The 20,234-nt window shown below is 57.6% G+C and overlaps 6 protein-coding genes across 6 annotated transcripts; all 6 read right to left on the reverse strand.

The window, feature by feature from the left end:
- Window positions 1-1,454: 1,454 nt before the first annotated feature.
- On the reverse strand, window positions 1,455-2,795 carry LINJ_17_0710 (conserved hypothetical protein; the record flags this gene model as incomplete). Its single annotated transcript, XM_001464693.1, has 1 exon — window positions 1,455-2,795. One exon carries the CDS (start codon window positions 2,793-2,795, stop codon window positions 1,455-1,457), a length of 1,341 nt encoding a protein of 446 aa, XP_001464730.1.
- Window positions 2,796-4,228: 1,433 nt separating this feature from the next.
- LINJ_17_0720 (conserved hypothetical protein) lies at window positions 4,229-5,197 on the reverse strand (the record flags this gene model as incomplete). Its single annotated transcript, XM_001464694.1, has 1 exon — window positions 4,229-5,197. The coding sequence occupies one exon, from the start codon at window positions 5,195-5,197 to the stop codon at window positions 4,229-4,231; it is 969 nt and encodes a 322-aa protein (XP_001464731.1).
- Window positions 5,198-7,861: 2,664 nt separating this feature from the next.
- On the reverse strand, window positions 7,862-11,110 carry LINJ_17_0730 (conserved hypothetical protein; the record flags this gene model as incomplete). The annotated part of the gene is made up of 1 exon (XM_001464695.1): window positions 7,862-11,110. The coding sequence occupies one exon, from the start codon at window positions 11,108-11,110 to the stop codon at window positions 7,862-7,864; it is 3,249 nt and encodes a 1,082-aa protein (XP_001464732.1).
- A 2,222-nt stretch (window positions 11,111-13,332) lies between these two features.
- LINJ_17_0740 (conserved hypothetical protein) lies at window positions 13,333-14,391 on the reverse strand (the record flags this gene model as incomplete). Its single annotated transcript, XM_001464696.1, has 1 exon — window positions 13,333-14,391. The coding sequence occupies one exon, from the start codon at window positions 14,389-14,391 to the stop codon at window positions 13,333-13,335; it is 1,059 nt and encodes a 352-aa protein (XP_001464733.1).
- Window positions 14,392-15,090: 699 nt separating this feature from the next.
- Window positions 15,091-17,064, reverse strand: LINJ_17_0750 (conserved hypothetical protein; the record flags this gene model as incomplete). The annotated part of the gene is made up of 1 exon (XM_001464697.1): window positions 15,091-17,064. The coding sequence occupies one exon, from the start codon at window positions 17,062-17,064 to the stop codon at window positions 15,091-15,093; it is 1,974 nt and encodes a 657-aa protein (XP_001464734.1).
- Window positions 17,065-18,167: 1,103 nt separating this feature from the next.
- Window positions 18,168-19,487, reverse strand: LINJ_17_0760 (conserved hypothetical protein; the record flags this gene model as incomplete). Its single annotated transcript, XM_001464698.1, has 1 exon — window positions 18,168-19,487. The coding sequence occupies one exon, from the start codon at window positions 19,485-19,487 to the stop codon at window positions 18,168-18,170; it is 1,320 nt and encodes a 439-aa protein (XP_001464735.1).
- Between the last annotated feature and the right edge of the window lie 747 nt (window positions 19,488-20,234).

Below are 20,234 nucleotides of genomic sequence, written 5' to 3' on the forward strand. Positions count from 1 at the left end.
GACAGAGAGATGCCGTGTAGACAACGAGTCATGATGGCTTGGAAACAGGGGGAGGGATAGGGAGAGGGGGGCGGAAGAACTGCGCGACCACAAACACAAAAGGAGAATGTAACAAGAGAAAAAGAGGAGCGGCTTAAGCAAATCTCCGGCCACAACTGTACCGCAAAGGCACGCACGCACGCAAAGGTGGAGCGAGGGAGCGCGCAAAAACTCACGTGTACATTCTATGCACATGCGCCTGGGCTTCCTCCGTGAGTATATCCGGAGCACGCTGTCCTTTCCGTTCCCCACACACACACACACCACACGTACGCCTACACACATATCAGAGCCGCCTCCACCTCCCACGTGTTTGGAGGAAGCGGCGTTGCGGAGAAAAGGAGCCGAAAACGAGACCAAGTACACACAATGCTACCTGAAGCGGAAAAGAGGGCCGGGGATGCGCGGCGAGAAAGCGATGGAGAGGGAACATCTTAATGAGACGGGCGGAACCGCAAGCAGGGCTGAAAGCGCAGACAAGAGGCGCGAGTACGCCAAAGGGCAGCCTGCATCTCCTCCGCAGCGGCTCTGCCACCCACCCGCCCCACAAAGCGTCTTTCCAGGAAGAGGGAGAGACAGGAAGGCAACAGCCACGTAAAAGGCATCTGCGATTACGGCCACACAATCGCTCTTCTCTCCCTTCGGCTTCGTTTCACCTCACCCCGTCCTCCCTCCCTCCCTCTCATCGCCTCGGAGTATCGCCAAAACAAAAAGGAACGAACACAAAACTAAACACGGAACATATACGGCAACGAGGGGCTTTCAACCGTGAGCCCACGTCTCTTCCACACAGCATGAGGTCCCGTTCCACTCTCGAGCCGCCGACCCTGCCCTGCCACAGGCCACCCGTCGCGTGGCGCGAAGCAGCCGTAGACACACGCCGGCGCGGCACTGCGCCAACTCGGGCATCGCAGCACGGCCTCTGCCTCGAGCCCTCCCCACCCACCCGCCTTGCAGTGCCGCCTCACAGTCGCTCCCCATTTGTGCCGGTGGCCGCGTGGTGCATCTCCCGCGGTGGCGCAGGCTCCCTCCACCGGTGGGCGGCGAGGGCGGGGCGGGATGTGCTCGAGTCGCGCTGGCGCCTCGTCGATCGTATGGATGGTGCAGGCGTGCTCGCGGTCTCGGGTCGCTCCGACGCCACGCCGTCGAGGGTGTGGCCGTCGGCATCGGTGGCGATGAGGCGCCCTGACTTCGCCACGTCGCAGGCGCTCGGCCCTGTGACCGCCGGAAGTGGCTCTGGCACTTGGCAGGGACAGAGGGACCGCCTGGCTTCCTCACACAGTGGGGGTGCTGGACCCTGAGATGCCACGCACGGAGCTGTGCCTCGTCGTCAGGGAACGTAAAAGCGGAGCGAGAGCAAGAAGACCGACAGGAAGGTGGGACATTGGTGTCTGTGTCGGTGCACGTGTTTCACCTCAGCGAGTCCCTTCCGCAGGCACCCACAGAGGTGCGCCCAACAATCGACCTGCGCGTTGTTTATTCATGTCCTTCAGGCCTGCTGTTGCCGTTGCTGCTGTTGTGGGATGGCTGTCGGCCAAGGGGCTATGGGTACTAGGAGAGGGGGAGGGCTCCAGAGCAAAAGGTATGCCAGCAAGCGTCGTGTGCGGGCGCTCGTGCACCGCTGCCGCTTTCTCCGCTGTAGCCGACGATACCACCGTCGGGATCCCGCGGCACACGATGGCCACCACCGCACGCGAGAACTTCCGTGCCTCGCGCTGCGTCCAACCGGTCATGTTGTAGAGCAGGTCGTCAACCGCCATGACGTACAGCGGTGTGAGCTGCTCCTCTGGTAGCACGACACCGAGCTGCCTTGCAATGGGTGGCTGCTCCAGATAGAAGCGAGTGCGGCGGGCCATGCACACGTCCATGGCTTTTTCAAGGAAGGCAGCGCAGGCCTCCACCGCAAAGTGCTGGCAGAAGCGATCCATGGCTTGACTCTCCGCAGCGTTCGCACCCTGTAGTCTCCAGGGAGACGCGCCGTACTCTCGTATCACACGACGACGGCTCTTCTCGTTCAAGGTGGGGCGCGGCACATTCTTCGGCACAGGGTGTGCTGCCCCGGTCTGAGGTCTGCCCTTCACCGAGCGCCCCGTAATCGATGACGGTAAAGGCGCTGCCGGCTGCGCGGCCTGCGCAAAGGCACGCTCCTGCTGCTTGAGGCACTTTATCACTGTTTTGCGGTCCTTCTTGAGGGCAATCGCGTGCACAATACGCACCTGATGCGCGACAGAGAGCTGACGTAGACGAGATAGGTAGTAGGAAGTGATCGCCCCCTTTAGCTCTGCGGGCAGCTCCGGCACAGGACGACTGGCCGAGAGCAGCTCGAACGGAAGCGGCGCCACAGGCTCCCTTACTGCGCGAGAAGTATGCATGTTGCGAGCCGAGCGCGCAGCCAACTCCATCGGCGTGGAGACACGGTCACGATGCTCTTTGGATGCACAGCAAGTGACGGTAGGACCGAGACTCAACTCGCGACGCCGACGTACAAAGGGCTGGGCAGCTGGATCGGCCCAGTCACGCTCTCGTTGCGGGGTGGCGACAGACGCTGGTCGAGGGTTAGAGTTCTTAATGTAATCCTTCATCACCGCTGCACGATTGCGCACTACGCTTAGCATCGCCAAGTTCCCCACGAATTCGCGCACTGTCCACGCGGCGCCTGCTGCGGTGGCAATCGAATACGGCTGCTGCTCGCCACCGGCGGCGGAGTAACTGGCCAACTCGCTAGACTGAGCCGCGTCGGCGCGCCGTACCTGCATGATAGTCCGTCCACTGGGAGTGCGACGCACAACAGCACGCTTTGCGGTGGCCGAAATAGGCGTGCCATCGCTCTGCTGGTGCCTCCGTATGCTTGCCTTTGTGCTCGGCGCCGTCACCGAGGCGGCCGCGGGGGCTTTTTCTGTTGATTCTGAGGCAGCCGGACTAGGGTCTGCAGCCGTCATGACAGACGAGCTGGAGAACGTGTAGTCAACGGGAACGCGGGTGGAAGAACTAGACATCGGTAACGATTTTGGAAAACAGAAATCTCGACTCATGTCGGTGCTGCGAGCATCCACATCGGATATCTAGGGGTTGGTGAGTGAGCTTTTCGATTGAGCACTGGTGCTTGTGCTGCAAAGCCACGAGAGATGAAAGATGTTCAGACGCCAAAACGCGGAGAGGGGCAGAGAGAGTGAGAGAGAGTCGCGTACGATGCTCTTGTGGAAGACGCTAGGTCAAGTCAAGGAGCGTGGCACTCCGTATTGACGAAGAGACGGAGACGGAGGAAGAGTCTACTGCACAGTCCAGAGACATCTGCAGCTGCACCCATACAAGATACGCACATCTTTATGAAACCTCAGAAGTGCGCACCACGCGCGATGGAGATACATGCAGCTCAGTGAATTAGCGGCACTCAATCTCCGATCCAACGCGTGTGCGACTGTGCACTCTCTCCCTTCTACACTGTGGAGATCACGATGGTGGGCATGACCCTGTGCAGACTCCTCACCGCCTTCTCGAGAGGGACTCCGACTTTTTTGTGCGTGTGCGCGTGTGCGCGTGTGCGTGGTGTCGCACCACGTCGATGGTCAATTTCAGCGACCAACGAGAGATACGACACAGGAAAGGGGGACAAGGGGGCAGAAAAGAAGGAGAGAAAGGAGCACGAAAAAATAATAATAAAACTTCAGCGGTGCCACTACAGCGCATCTCCGTCTGGATCTTCTGATGGCCGTGCTGGAGACTCGAGCCGTGACAGCATCGGCCTTTCCATCTCCCCTTCTTTACCTTTCTGACGCTCCACTTCGCCCCTACCCTTTTCTTGTTTTCGTTTGTTTGTCGGGTCTTCGTCATGGGGTGTGACGAAAACCACCGATGCAGTCCATCACTTCCATCACAACAAGCACGGACAACCCCAACAGCGTAGGGCACCAGTGACGAGGTCACACGGTAGCCATCACATCGCCATGGCCAAAGCGGACAAGAGGGAGAACAAAAACACAACAAAACAGCAAGAAGGGGCGCCAGTTAAGAGAGAGGGAGGCAAGAGAACACTCCCTGTCAGTAGATCGTCGCCCCAGATGTGTCCGCATCGACTCCCGTGTGTGTGTGTGTGTGTGTGTGTGTGTGTGTGTGCGTGTGTGTGCGTGTGTGTCTACTCGAGTGAGAGGCACGCTTCGGAACTCGCCAAGGTGCATACAGGAGAGTATGCCTACTGCCTGTTCTTCTTCTTTTCCTTCTTCTCCGACTTCTTGGTGTTTCCATCGCCCTTCTCGCCAAACGGCGCGCTGCTGCCCATGAGCTGCGCCATCTCCTTCGCGGCCTTCTCGAAGCGCCGCTTCATGACAACGTCCGGCTCAAACCGCTGCATCCACGCCCGCACCACATCCGCCACCTCGTCTGCGCACTTCGCGGAGAGCAAATCCTCGTGATTATCCGCTGTCTTAATGACGGTCGGCCTTCGCAGACCAAAGAACTCCTTATGAATTGCAACATCCGTAATGGGCTGTTTTACTGGCACAAGCAGCTGAAGAGGGTGGTGCACCTGAGCGAGGTGCCGCACGGGCACGTAGCGGTGCTCATCTCGCACCAAGCCCTTTTCCTGAAATACAGAGGCTGAGAAGAGGTGATCCTCGTAGAGAGACTTGTCCGCCGCTGCCGGGTACGGCAGAGTTGTCTCCAGGGCACTCCTCAGCGACTCTATGGCGAACGAGAGCTCGGCGGGGGGCACGTTGACGTCCTTCCTCGCCTTTGCGATCTCCTCTCGCTGCTTCGTGTTGCGCACGAGTTGTTCCGTCACCAGTGGGGTGTCCAGCAACAGCAGGGACCCAATGCGATGTGGATACGCAGTCGACGCAGCCATGCGAGCTGCCACCAAGGCACCGTAAGAGTGCGCCAGCACGTGACTCCACTGCACGTCCATCGCATCCAGCACAGCACAGACATGGCGGCACGACTGCTCCATCACGTTGATCTCGCCAATGGACACCTGCAGCGGAACGAAGACGGCGCCGTGGTCCCATGCAAGCGAAGAGAGCATTGCGTCGTATCTCTTCGCGGCCTCCTGACACGCATCTAGCACGGCCGTCGCAGACTGCTCCAACCGAGCGACACTGTGGTCAAGAATAACGAGAGGGCGGGGGCCGAGTTGATCGCCGTGGTAGAGCACCGTTGTCGGCATGCTCGATCGAGCCTCGGCATCTTTCACAGTGTGCAGCTGCCAAGGCCTGAAGGTCAGCGTGTGCCATGCCTTTGTTGAACCTATCGTCCGCCTTGCGCCGTTGACAGGTGGTGCCGGCGGCGGTGGTACTCCGCCCATACCTTCATTCCTACTCGAAACAATGCCCGATGTAGATGCAGTGGCTGCCGCTGGCTTGGAAGCGCCGGCGGACAGCGCCGTCGCCGCATCACCAGAAACGGCTCCCGCGGCCGCGCGTCTCATCCACCTTACCGAGCGCATTACGAGCTGTCGTTCTTTTGTTGCTGCCGAAAATTCGTATGGCCGCGCTGACGAACGCTTCCTTTAGTCTTGCAAAACGTCCGAAACTGCGGACACGCGTCGCGCAGCAGAGGAGCCACAGAAGCGCACACGTGTCAGGCTCTTCTCGTTCCGCCGTTGACTGGCATCAAAAAAATCGTAGCAGCCGACGAGAGGTGCTGAGGTAGTGCACCTCTAGAACCAGAAAGAAAGAAAAAAAAGAAGGGCACGGAGACAGAGAGAACGAGGGAGAATGTCAGTGATCGCGGTAAATTGTGAGGAAAACACGGCTGTGGCATATTTTCCAGACATTCGAGAACTTGGGGAGGGCGGACTTGCACACGAAACCCGTGGCCTTGAGACCTCATCCTTACGCACGTGCACACACAAGAATTTGTTTGAGCGGGGCCTGCGCGCGTGTTTCAAGAACCGATTGTGGTACAGAAACCCAGCCCTTTGTTGCTTGTGCCCGCTCACACGCCAGCCGCTGATGACGCTCTTCACGGACCTCGGAGGCGCACAAAAGCCATGGGATGGTTGTTCTTGCGGCATGCTTTGGTGACATCATTTTTTTGCTGTTGTTGTTTGCTTCGCTTTGCTCCGCGCTTCGCCTTCGCAAGCTGCGCGTCGGTAAGCCGTTGAACCTCTTGAATACTTTTTTGCGCTTTTTTGCAAGTCCCTCCCTCTCCTCCCCACCCCCCCGCCTCTCCTTATGAGTCTCATGTACCCCCTTCGCCCGCGCACACGCACTCCGTGAAAGTAGGAGAGAGGGAGAGAGACTCAGAGAGATGCAGACACCACGCGCTAACAAAGACACTTGTACCTCCCTATAACATCCACATTCAACTTTGGTTATCGTTTCGTCCCTTCGGCCACACAACATGAGGGCCCGTTCCACTCTCGAGCCGCCGACCCTGCCCTGCCACAGGCCACCCGTCGCGTGGCGCGAAGCAGCCGTAGACACACGCCGGCGCGGCACTGCGCCAACTCGGGCATCGCAGCACGGCCTCTGCCTCGAGCCCTCCCCACCCACCCGCCTTGCAGTGCCGCCTCACAGCCGCTCCCCATTTGTGCCGGTGGCCGCGTGGTGCATCTCCCGCGGTGGCGCAGGCTCCCTCCACCGGTGGGCGGCGAGGGCGGGGCGGGATGTGCTCGAGTCGCGCTGGCGCCTCGCCGATCGTATGGATGGTGCAGGCGTGCTCGCGGTCTCGGGTCGCTCCGACGCCACGCCGTCGAGGGTGTGGCCGTCGGCATCGGTGGCGATGAGGCGCCCTGACTTCGCCACGTCGCAGGCGCTCGGCCCTGTGACCGCCGGAAGTGGCTCTGGCACTTGGCAGGGACAGAGGGACCGCCTGGCTTCCTCACACAGTGGGGGTGCTGGACCCTGAGATGCCACGCACGGAGGTCTCCCCAGCTATCAGGGTATGAACGTTGAAGAAAAGCAAAAAAAAAAACAAAGGTGGGTAAAAAGCCAGGAGTGGAGCAGCAACAGCACTGACAGCAAAACAGAGGAAGGAGAGGAGGAGGAAAAGAGCAGCAAACAAGTCCTGATGTATGTGCGAGTGCCAATGGTAACGCTGCCGGCGTTCCCCCGCGTCCCCCACCCCACCCCTTTTTGGTTGTTGTTCGAAGAGGTCACACAAACGTGCAAAATGAGAAAACAATGCTTTTCTTTTTTTTTGGTTTTTTCCTGAGCCGCGCAAATGGAGAGGAGTACAGTAGCTTCCGCGTAAGTCCTCACCGATGTGTGTGTGTGTTTGTGTTTGCACGCATCTGGAAGTCCTCTTTGCGCTTCTGCCATATTGCCTCAGAACTCTATGGAAGGCGCCAAACACCGTGATGCGTGCAGCGATGAGTGCAGAAGCGCGTGATAGGAGGAAAACGAAAAAAAGAAAGGAAGGGAGGACAGGCTTGAAACGGGATAGAAGAAGGGGGGAGGGGAGGGGAGGGGAGGTGGCGGCAACAACGCCAACACGAAAAAGCAATGACAAGAGGAGGTAGAGGGAGGGGAGTTGGGGGGATACATGTACACACACACAAAGACACACACACACACAAACACACAAAGAGCCGGAGAAAAGAAAAGAGAGGGAGGATGCGGTGGTGGGTTTGGGACAAACGCCAGGCGAGCATACTGCTAGCCCTCACCCGCTCAGTGGAGGGCGACAACGAGGACACAAGGAGAACAAAGGGGTAGGAGAAGCAGAGGCGTGTGTAGCATCCTACTAGGCTGCCACGGAGCAACGTGAGATAAGGGACACACAGTAGCAAACGATGGAGTGGCAGTAAAAAGAAAAGGTCAGCACCATCCCCAACAGCCTCACAGGCAGGTGGCCTCTGTCGTATGCAGAAGGGGAGAGACGGTGGTCAATCCTCTCCATCTGCCTCCAACGCCATGCGGTCGTACTCTAGACGGGCAAAGCGGTCCCATGTTGACTGCTCTGGGCCACCGAGCAAGCGCTCCTCGTGCGCTACAAACGGATCGCGTTGCTCAAACTGCAAGAACTTCACCACGTTCGTCAGCAGGTTCAGCGCCACCGCAGCCGCCTCAGGCTCCCGCATGAGGTCTGAAAGAAAGAGCCCGCGATACTCAGAGCACCGCATCATGTCGAACACCTGGCACACGACGTCCTCGAAAGTGACCAGCCCTTCCTGCACGTACTGGGCAATCTTGTCACACGTGGCGTTGTAAAACTGGCGTAGCTCATAGACAGAAAGCACCCCATCCCCGTCCAGGTCAAGAACGCGAAACCAGTAGCGGATAGCTTGCGGTGTGGACTTATCCTCCTCCGAGAGGCAGAACCAAACAAAATCTTCGTAGCCGATGCGATGCGGCACATTGCAGCGGCGCCGCCGCCCGACCCCAGCAAAGACGCGCTGCACAATGCACGGGTTCATAACATCCTCCGGGGCGTACCGCATGAGGTCCTCTGGTGCCAGTAGCATGTCGCGGTCCTCGTCTAGCTCCCAGAAGCGGCAGTACAGCACGTAAAAGTGCTCGTAGGAGAAGAAGAGAAGTACCATGTTGATGTCCTCAGCAGAATCGACCTGACGAAAGGCGTCGATCAGCCGCGACGCAGCCAGCTCCGAATAACTAATGCAGCCCCGGTCAAAGCGGTCGAGCTCGTAGAAGATGCGGTAGATGACGGTGTCGAGGTACTTGGTCTGGAAGTCAGGTGTCTGCCGCAGAAACGCAAGCCCCGGGTGATAAGTGAGGAGAACATTAATGTAGGCGACAAAGTCCTTGGGTAGCAAAAAGGACCGCAGGGGTGACGCGCTAAAGGAGGGTCCCGGGGTCGCCGCAGCCTGGTCGTTTGTCTCTGTTGCTGCGCTCATAGCCGCCAGCGACGCCGCTGCTGCTGGCGAGGTCGGCAGGCGGGAAGAGAGAATCAGCAGGTCGAAAATGCGCCTCACCATGTCCTTGTTCTTCAGGTAGGCCTCGTAGAAATTCTTCATGTGCTGCGCGGTGATGAGAAAAACGGATGGCAGTCCAGTCGCACCACTGCCGCCGCCGTTGGCTGTGTGACTCATTAGCGACGATGAGGACCCCAGGCGACCGTTGCCGTGGCGGGTCTGAGGTGGACTACGATGCTCTGCCGCGTCAGCATTCCCATTGTGCATCTCCCACTGTATAAGGCGCAATATGACAAAGGCGAAATATCGCGGGACGCCAAAGCACTGGGAGCACAGGCGTTGCACGCACTGAATAAACTGCTGCCTGTACAGGAGCTCCTGCTTAGCGAAGGGTAAATTGGTGTGGTTGTGGCTACCGCTGCGCAGACGTCCACCCAGCAGCCAAACCCGCTGAGAATGTCTAGGAAGGGGCGGAAGACGGCCAAACTCGCGCTGAATGTAATGCGCCACCTGCCGGTCATCGAGCGCGTGCAACTGTGACATCGGCGCCACCTTCTGCGCCCGTCGCGATTCGGGAAAGAGTACGCTGTCTTTGCTGGTTCCAACGAGCGCCCCCGCGTTCGCGCCCACGCGGCTGCTCTCCCCTCCGTCGTACATAGGGGCCGACATGGAGACGCCGTCGGCAATCTTTAAATGAGGGTTCTCGTGCTTGCTGGAGAGAGGTCCGCTGATCATCATCTCTCGCGTAGTCGGGCGCCCGAGGGGGAAGTAGAAGCGAGGTATCTCCTCGTATGTGGCCTCCCGCCGCGACGGCGCTGCTCTTAGGTTGTTGCTGCGGCTCCGCTGGCGCGGAGAGGGGGAGTTGTGGGAGGAGTTGGGAAGAGCCTCCTCCGATGACGAATGATGCAAGGACGGCGATTCCGTGTATCGGTGCGGCGAGGCTCTTGCGTCGCTCGCGGCATCTGTACGCTCGCGCGATGCCGCCGTACCAAGCGAGACACCACTTCTCGGCGTCAGGGGTGCTACATGCTTCTCTGGTGTCAGTGACGCCACGGGCAACGCAGCGGATTCGTCAGTGTCCCCTTTGACATCCTGCGGGGTTGGCGAACGCGATCCATCCGCAGGCGGCACCCGCCTCTCTTGTGCAGAAACGGCACCCTTTCTACTTTTACGTCGGCGCCGACGGGCACTAGTCGAGCGCACCCTAGCACCATTCGCCGAAGGGGTCGCCTCATCTGGCGGCAACGTTGTCCCTCGCACAGCGAGTGCAGGAGAGGAAAATGCAATCGCAACGGCGTGCGGAGTCGGAGTGGAAGCAGGAGTGGCCTGATCGACGGATGGAGCTGGGGCTTCGTCAGCCAAAGGCCGCGGACCTTCCTTGCTGCACTCCAGCTTTCTCTTGTCCTCCTCGCCGTGAGCAGTGGATGAGGGAGGCTCACCGTCCGACTCGAGTGCTACGCTCGTGGTAATCAGTTTGTTCTTGGGGGACACCTTTTTCGGCGGCGCCTTCGTCGAAGGTGGGTTGGCGCATGTGGCGACGGGCTGGATGGTGCCACCACGTTGCTGTAGCTGCAGAGAGGACGCACTGTCGCGTGACGCTGCAGTGCAGGCATCGCTGCCACCCCATGCCTCCTTCGCCTTTGCAATTCCAGCGTCCACGAGCACGTCTCGAATGACTGCGTCGAGGCCGGCCCGAGTGCTTGGCATGCTCATCCAGTGCCGCATCAGCTCCAACATTTTCCACCGCGCGATTTCGTGTCCTGGTGGTCCGCGTTCTTGAAGACTCTCAAAACGCTGCTGCTGCGCCGCTGTAAACCCCGCGAACCGGGCCGACAACGTTGCTGGCGAGGACGCCGCGGAGTCTTGAGGTGGTGACTCGACAGCTAGAGAGGTCGAGACTCCGGCATGGCGAGAGTAGTGTCGGGGCCCCTTTGCCTCTTCGCCATTGTCTTTCCCATCTCGGTGGGTGCCCAGCTCCGGCGAAGCAGTGCGCGCGATTTCCTCAGCGGAAGACGACACCGGCGGCGAGGAGTGAAGATGCAAGCGCGGCGAAAGCTGCTGGTGCTGGTGACGCGATGAGCTGCTTTCATTGGCGATGGATGGAGCGGAAGGACTGCTAGCTGCCCGCCAAAGTACGGGATAGCGATATCGAGTCTGTCGATCAAACTCCTTGACAGGGCAGTCCTTTTCATCCATCAAGGCTGGAGCGCCTTCGACGTCGTCCATTTGAAAAAAGTGGTCGCCATTGTAGTCGCGCAGCATCGTGTAGCGGTCACCTGCTGCGCTTCTCCCCGACACTGCCCCAGACGCCCCTGTGTACTGATTGAAGTGTCCGTGGCTACCTGGGAGAGTCCCAGGTGCTGTGGAGTTCATCCCCGCACCACTCACTACCTCGTTGGCGCGGCGCCGCACAATGTGAGACGAGCGATTAAGACCGTCGTCGTAGCCGCTACAGTTGTCCTCCCTGCCCGCCGATCCATTCGCCGTGGCGCCGCCTATGTGCCTGGTGTTGTGAGAGCTAGGTAGCACTGCTTCTACTCTCCCAGACGGCGTTGCCTGTGTGGTACCCCGATCACCAGCGGCGACAGACGGTACAGACGTGCTCCGATGAGACACACGGCGACCAGCTGCCATTATGTTTGCAGTGTTCCTGCGGAAGCCGTAGTGCGGCGATGGTGTGGAGGGGGGTGCGAAGACGGTCGGCTGAGAACCAGATGCAGATACTCGGTGCTTTGCTAGCGCAGACTCTCTGCTGCGGTCGTTGGAGGTGCTACTGCTGCCCGCCGTGGTCGGAGAAGTCGAGCCGACATGACTGCTACTGCCGCTTCTCCGCGCTTGCCCCTCCTCTTCGGACCGCGACCAATGCGCGCGCGGCGACACGCGTGCCAAGGGTTTTTCGTTCACCCCGTCGCATGCGCACTCTAGTTGACTGTTCATCCGGCCATCTTGACGCATTTACACTACGTAGCATAAACAAAAGAGGGGGAGAGAGCAGACAACGATGTGCTAGGGGTGTGCCGGCTCGAAAAACGAGGATGAAGTCAATGTCGCCCTGTTTTTCTTTTGCAGCTCGGGCTCCCTACCTCCTTTCCACGCAGCAGAGGCAGAGGAGAGGCAAGCAGGGCAAAGGCCGAGCTGATGGCAATGCGGCGTCGCAGCGGCAGACAGATTGGTACGCCCTCAATACGGAAGCAAGCGAAAGAATCGAGTAAGGGTAGCGACACACAGACCTACGCGTTGAGCACGCTCGCACAAGCATACAACAGTGAAGGTGAATGTGCGTGTGGAACAAGGAATCGCAGCGTGATACGGCTCTGCTCACATCGAATTAGAGTCGAAGGAAAGAAACCAAAAGACAAGAGTGGCTGAAGAGGAGGGGGGAGGTGGGCGGAAAGAGGGGTAAGAAGAACCCTTCCTTCTTGTTAACTTTGCGCGTGTGAAAGAGGATAGAAAGAAAGGAAGTGCACCCTGCACGCGCACACAGAGAAGTACAGACCCCTTGCTCGGCGCGCGAAGTCCGATGCCAAAGTTAGACGAACAAGGTCTCTGGTTCGCGACACCGAAAGATGTGCAGGAAATGGAGAGAAGGGAGGAAAAGAACCAGGGAAGGCAGGACAGAGGAAGAACTCCGTCGGTAGCAGCACCCGTCTCGCTCAAGTTTGCTGTATAACGAAAAGCAGAAGACAGGGAAAGCCGGGGTGTTGCCCGAGTGTATTCTGCGCCGTTGTGGAGGGAAGTGGAGGTGTCAAAAGAGCGAGGAGCGAAAGGCAGGAGGCAGCAAGTGAGTATAATAATAATAATATTTCATTCGAAAAGAGCTACAAACATAGGCGTCTCCTTTGTCGTGGCTGCATGTGGCTTGCAGTCACGTGCGCAAAGGGAGTCGACCGAGCTCAGTGCAGCCCTCGCGCTAGCACAGTTGCCTTTTGCCGCATTCCAGGTGGAACGTCGGCGTGAGCTAGGGCACTCAATCGTCAAGCCCTCAACGAGGTCGCAGCTTCTGCACCACACCCCACACGTACGCAAAAAAAAAGCTTAGCTTTCGTTTTCATTGCTGTTTTTTTTTTCTTGTATGTCCTACTGTTGGTAGCATGCCGTTGGGTGTCAAGCGCCGTTGATCTCTATGCAGCATTGATGCTAGCAGCGAGCAGCACGAAGATAGAAGCGCGCAGTGACAGTCAAATCGAATGAGAGGCAAACGCAATAGGTAGAAACATGTCAAACGAAGCAGCAGCTTGTGGGTGTGTGGATGTGTCGGTGCGCGGAGAGTTCGGACAGGGGTTCGATATCGTGCGGGCATGGGAGAGAGTTCGTACAACTTTTTTCCCCCTTTGGCGAAGTGCGGTAAAGACAAAGGCACAAAACGAGATAAGCGAGGTGCTCTCGTTGCTGACGGGGGGAGGGAACGATGAGCCCCGGTCAAGGGGTGTAAAGCAGCAGAGCGCTGCCAAGCGGTCACCTGGAGGGCGCCTCCCCCCTTCTCCCTATGCCTCTGAGAGTGCGACAGCTTTGAATGTGACTCCGCAGAAGATGGAGATGAGGAGGAGATAGGCGACTACCAGCGCCGGCCGCGCTGCAGATAGCACACCGTTCCACTCGGCTACCATCATTTGGCACACAGCGTCGAGATGGTCTGACTCACGTCCGCGGGCTGCGGCGCAAAGCTCCGATGCCGACGCCCTTGTGAGAACTAACGTCTGCCAAACGCTTTTCAAACACACCACGACAACTAAGCCAGCCAGAGCTGTGGTACCGTGAGCCATAACCCTGCGCTGGAGAATCGTCTGCGGCCTCAGAAGAGGTGGATGTGGTGAGCATTTATCTGGTTCGATCTCTGTCTTATCAGACGCGGGCGCGTCGGCAGCTGCAGGAGCCCCACCTGATTGGCCAGCCATTTTGGCAGCAACCATCGCAGCCAGCTTTTTGTGCCCATCGGGGAGCTCCGTGTTCATCGCGGTGGCCAAGATGCGGCCCTTCACCCACACGCTCTTCAGGAACTGCACGTACCCGAACGCACGCATCGTCACCTCGGCCGACGCACCGCTGCCGGCCTGCGTGAATGTCACAAGCGCCTCCGCGCGGAATGCATCACCAAACAGCACACCGGGTACCTGGCTTGAGAACTGCACCGCGAGCGTCGGCGCACCGCTCACCTTGAATAGAGCGTAGCGCTGGTACTCGATGTACGCGTACGGCTTCCCCATCATCGCCTTCACCAGCGTCGTGCACGTGAACTGGCGCTGGCCCCGGAACGCACCTCCGTCCTTTGTTGGCCGCCACGGCTCCCACTTCTGGTCCGTGTCCTTCCGCTCTGTGTGGTAGTCCTCCAGCACAGCAGTGCCGTCGTCGAAGCACACGCCGAACACGTCGAGGACCCCCTTCCCGGTGCACAGCTTCACGGGTGTCATCAACTCCTTCCCGAAGCATGAGAAGTCGCTAAGCGCGCTGCCATAATCCGTCTCCACCTGCGAGAACGCGTCCATCGACGCCACAGCGGGCATCTTGCCTTCATCGTTTTCGCTCGTCGTTGTTTTGAAAGCCATTCTCAATTCTAGAGGCAGGTGTACGCAAGAATCGATGTGGGCTGTGTCGCAGACATCAAGACAGGCGTAGGGAGGGCAATCGATTTTCAAATGCGTTTGCAATCAACACTGGGATGTGCAAAATACCCCGCTTGCAAAACACGACGAGGACATCAAACAGCAGCAAAAGGAGGATAGCGGAGTAGACCGTAAAGACGATAATTGGCATCAAGGGAGAAAAGGCATTTGGTGGCAAGAAGAGAAAGACGACACAAGGATGGCATCCTTGCCACACCCATCCACAGCGCCTTCTTCCCGCACTCACTACGCCCGTGTGCCGTAAAGCCGCGCTGCAGACGGCACCTCTGGTGACTCAGCGTCACACGCACCTAAAAACTATACCGCATCCCTTGAGTTCAATAATGCACACAAGCAACAATGGAAGCAGCAAATGGGGGTTGAGGGGGGGGGGCGTGGAGCAAAAGAGTCCAAAAAAAAAGCCCCCACCACCTCAGCGCATTATAGAGCACACGGTCCGTATCAACCACCAGCGCCATAGAGAGACACCCTTACGCGCAAACAGCTCGTAGGTGAAACATTGACATCCTGTTTCCAAAATGGCGCCGCCCTTTTCGCTACGAGACAGGCACTAAGTAGCTGAGAGTCCTACTGATCCCAGCAACAGAAGGTCCGCTCGGTCTTTGCTTCTCGGCGTGCGCGTTAAAGGGACACAAACGCGGTGATGCCGATCTGAAAGCTCACAAAGCACACCACCGCAGTAACCACAGCAGTCAATGGTGACGTGAGAGACTGCAACACGCCTCTCTGGTTGAAGGCCCCTATGGAGAAGAAACTCATGGTAAGGCAGAAAAAAAGCGAAACAGAAAAGCACACCGCAGAGAGCGCGAGAACGGTAACATTCGCGATGAACCCCTCCAATAGCCACACTTTGAAGAGCACAGGGACATATGGTTTGCACTCCGGCGACGACGGAGCTGCTTGCTCGCCGTCCTCTTTCCTCGCCTCGCTGTCACCTGCATTGGGTTGAGGCCCGCATCCGCTTTGATGACTTTCAAGGCGCCTGCAAATCATATTGGCAAGAGTCTTGTACCCATCGGGGAGCTCCGTGTTCATCGCGGTGGCCAAGATGCGGCCCTTCACCCACACGCTCTTCAGGAACTGCACGTACCCGAACGCACGCATCGTCACCTCGGCCGACGCACCGCTGCCGGCCTGCGTGAATGTCACAAGCGCCTCCGCGCGGAATGCATCACCAAACAGCACACCGGGTACCTGGCTTGAGAACTGCACCGCGAGCGTCGGCGCACCGCTCACCTTGAATAGAGCGTAGCGCTGGTACTCGATGTACGCGTACGGCTTCCCCATCATCGCCTTCACCAGCGTCGTGCACGTGAACTGGCGCTGGCCCCGGAACGCACCTCCGTCCTTTGTTGGCCGCCACGGCTCCCACTTCTGGTCCGTGTCCTTCCGCTCTGTGTGGTAGTCCTCCAGCACAGCAGTGCCGTCGTCGAAGCACACGCCGAACACGTCGAGGACCCCCTTCCCGGTGCACAGCTTCACGGGTGTCATCAACTCCTTCCCGAAGCATGAGAAGTCGCTAAGCGCGCTGCCATAATCCGTCTCCACCTGCGAGAACGCGTCCATCGACGCCACAGCGGGCATCTTGCCTTCATCGTTTTCGCTCGTCGTTGTTTTGAAGACAAGTGGGCCTGAGACCCCAGAGTCTTCCGCCGTCTCCTTCTGCTGGGCCTTTGAGGCTTGAAACGTGGACTCGATCACATTCAAGGCAGCATCACGGCTCGTAAAGTTTGAGAAGCTCATCGAGACGCCAGATTTGAGCTGCACGTAAAAGCCATCGAGTAGGACAAGCTTCTGCTCCTTTTCGATTTTTTCCACGTCACAGAACTTGATCTCTATTCTTGAATCCATCATCGGAGAAACAAAGAGAATGAAGTTCTGAGTAACCCACATTTTTCCCAGCCGGCTGGCGCCGAATTGGTAGCAGCACGTGAACGAGTCCTTGACTGTTTCTGTCTGAGGAAGCGACGGAAAAAAGCGCCGGAATTCTGAAATTGTCACGAGGCGGACGTCGTTGCTAACTTCCTGAAGTCTATTTTTTCGAATTTGCAACGAGCTTCTCTCCTGCGACAACCCACTAGTGATCTGTTTTTCTACCACAGCCGGAGTACCCACTTGCGAAGCGGATAAGGAAGCGGTAACTCGGTCGCGCTCGGTACACACGTCGGAGTCTTGCTTACCGTTCGTGTACTGGTGATTGATGGGTGACAGGGGCTGTGAGTCTTGGGACTGATTGTCTCTTGCCTCGGCACCACCGCGATTGGCGACTGAGCTGGTTCGACTCGTAGGTCTACTTACAAGGCCAGCCGAGGACGAAGCGTCAGATTCAGGTTCAGGGTAAAGGGAGGCAGCCCTATCCGCAGCGTACTTCTCGCGAACAGACCACAGAGTCTTCAATAAGTTGTACATTTGGGTCACCCCCGTCGAGATGAAAGCTGTGAAATCGTGCTCCACTCGTGCCTTTGTGACTAAGACAATGGTGTCGCAGACAAAGCTCGTTTTCCTCTCCAATGTAAGGACATTTTCCAAGAGAATAATGACAGGCTCTTCAATGAACGACGATGTGAAGCAAATCCGCAGAGGTGTCACGTACATCCTCCCCATCCGCACGAGTTTCCGACGTATCAGGCCACAGTTGCACGACTGGACCAGTTTTTCACGCTGATTTATCTCTGGAAACAGCTGATGAAAAAATTGTTCTTCAGGGCTGCTTGTCGTGATTAACTGCGCCTTTACATCGGAAGCCGCAGAGTTGGGCATTCTCGTGCCTTTTGTAATAACACGCTGTCAGAAAAAGCCGTGATGTAAGAAAGTAATCGGTGAGCTTCCTTGAACTTTGCTGCGTCGAAAGAAACCAAAAGAAAGAGGGCCAGTGAAGAAGGAAATAGCCAGAATCTAGGGCATTTCCGAGGAGAGGACAAAAGTTCCGCGCTTGCGCATTGAAGCGAGTCAACACTCAGACTCCGAGCCGCACAGCATACGCAGCTAAGCCGCCAAAAACAAAAATCGATTTGTACACCAAGCACATGACAAGAATACCAACATTGAGAACAACAACAATTTTTTTCTTTGCGTGTCCATTCGGCCACACAACATGAGGCCCAACTCCACTCTCGAGCCGCCGACCCTGCCCTGCCACAGGCCACCCGTCGCGTGGCGCGAAGCAGCCGTAGACACACGCCGGCGCGGCACTGCGCCAACTCGGGCATCGCAGCACGGCCTCTGCCTCGAGCCCTCCCCACCCACCCGCCTTGCAGTGCCGCCTCACAGCCGCTCCCCATTTGTGCCGGTGGCCGCGTGGTGCATCTCCCGCGGTGGCGCAGGCTCCCTCCACCGGTGGGCGGCGAGGGCGGGGCGGGATGTGTTCGAGTCGCGCTGGCGCCTCGTCGATCGTATGGATGGTGCAGGCGTGCTCGCGGTCTCGGGTCGCTCCGACGCCACGCCGTCGAGGGTGTGGCCGTCGGCATCGGTGGCGATGAGGTGCCCTGACTTCGCCACGTCGCAGGCGCTCGGCCCTGTGACCGCCGGAAGTGGCTCTGGCACTTGGCAGGGACAGAGGGACCGCCTGGCTTCCTCACACAGTAGGGGTGCTGGACCCTGAGATGCCACGCACGGAAAGGTGTTCTCCGTCAGCAGAGCTAGAAGAGCAAGACGAAAAAAAAAAAAAACAACGTTGAAGAAGCTTACTAACTAGTAACCTAATGCTCCTTCACTTCCACCAACGCAACATCGTACACATTCGGCCCCGGAGGCTTCGAGTCCCTCAGCCTTTCAACGTAGTTTCGAAGATAACGCTTGCCTTCTTCATTTTTCCCCATCACAGCATACCCATGGTGCATCGGTGTCGCCCACAAGCTTCCGGATATAAACTCTACAAGCTGCGTTGAAAGATTCGGCTTGTCTAACCATATGTCGTAATGCGGTCCTTCCGACTCATTTAAGTGCAAAGCTGTCACCTTCGCCTTGGTGATCTGCTCAATGAGGTGCGCAATGCAGAGTGGCGGAACGTCCACGCTGACATTTCGCATTGTTACATCCGGCTGGCGCGACGAGAGTCGCCCGTACAAGGTCCTCAGTGTGCACCTTGCACAGGCGTAGTTAAACAGCTCGAGCTCAACACTCTTGAGACCCTTGGGGTGAATGGAGAACGAGTGTGCAAACAAATTTGTGCTCGATTTCCTCGGTACCATCGGAGAAGGAGTTATAACTTCCTTTCCATCAACAGTCGTAGCTGACCACGAGCCTGGATGAATAGCAACTTCGTTCTCACCGGCGACTACAGGAGTTACCGTGACCTCGGGATGCGGGCTCCATGGTTTCGCGTAAGCGGACAGCGAATCTTTCCCGGTCGCGGTCTCCTTTTTTACCGCCGGTGCTGGAGGAAGTGCAGGTGAAACATACGGTATATGGCCAACATTCACGGGGGCTGTTGGCGACAGGTGTGCGATAGGAACAAATGGCTGCGGGCTCCACTGGCCAATTTTAATCGAGAGCCCGTTAGCTTCGCCAACCAAAGTTGTTTGCAGTGCCGGATCGCTAAGGGATACAGGGGAGAACGGCTTTGCGTCGATATTGAAGGCAGCCTTTTGCGGCTTTCGGGGAGTGCTGGGAGAGGTGGTTTCTGTCTTTGGGCTCTCAGCAGTCAATACGGCACCGCTGGTACTTGCTTCCTGATCAGGCGACTTGTCGGGAACCTTTGCGGTAGCGGCTGTGGGAGCTTCTGCAAAAGCCTCAGCAGGAATTCGGGCAGCCTCCGAACCCACTATAACTGGGTGTTCCTCTTTCACCTCCTCACTTGCGGCATTAGCGATGGACTCTTCAGCAGGAGGGATCTTTCTCTCGAGGCTCTCCTCAGTCGCGTCTTGTACGAGGGCAGTCTCTACAGGGACAGTTTTCACAACAGTATTTTCTTCCTGTACGTCAGTTGCAGTTAGGCCCTCAGTAGCAGCAGTTTCAGCCTTGGCGCTTTCCACAACTGCCTCCTCAAGTTTTTCAGCACCCGCCGCAGAATCAGACATCTTTTTCAACGTAGACTTCCTTACGGCGCTTAAAAATTATGTTAGAGATATAGCTTGTGCGTTTATGCACCTTCATTGAGTGTCAAAAGAAAGAATTGAGGGGAAAAGGAAATACAGGTGTGCATCTTCGAGAATTTCTACTCGACCGAAACAATATCACCACGAATATTGCGAGATGCCGGAATTCGCAAGCCCGCAGCATTGTGTGCCTGCTGGGATATTCCCAAGAGTGTGGGCGACTCCTCCGAAACATAATTACCACAGCTATCCGAAAGCATCTCAATCTGCTACACAACAGAATTGCCGATTAACAGAACGTGATACCCTGCTGCACAAACAATGTGCACTCAACACTCACTGAAACCACAAATATAATAATCCTCGAAAAATCTAGCTGTTCAAAAAACCCTTTCACAACATTCACCACCCCCTTTCTGCACACACAGCATCACCGCCTAAGACTAAGTTTCCACTCCTTCAGCAGCAGCTCACTCCACCTATCATTGTTAAATACCGTTTCCATTGCGACATCAGCAAAAACACTGATTACAACATCCAAGCCATCGTGGCATCTCAGGGTCCAGCACCCCCACTGTGTGAGGAAGCCAGGCGGTCCCTCTGTCCCTGCCAAGTGCCAGAGCCACTTCCGGCGGTCACAGGGCCGAGCGCCTGCGACGTGGCGAAGTCAGGGCGCCTCATCGCCACCGATGCCGACGGCCACACCCTCGACGGCGTGGCGTCGGAGCG

This window comes from Leishmania infantum, chromosome 17 (genome assembly GCF_000002875.2).
Source record: "Leishmania infantum JPCM5 genome chromosome 17".
Lineage (NCBI taxonomy): Eukaryota > Euglenozoa > Kinetoplastea > Trypanosomatida > Trypanosomatidae > Leishmania > Leishmania infantum.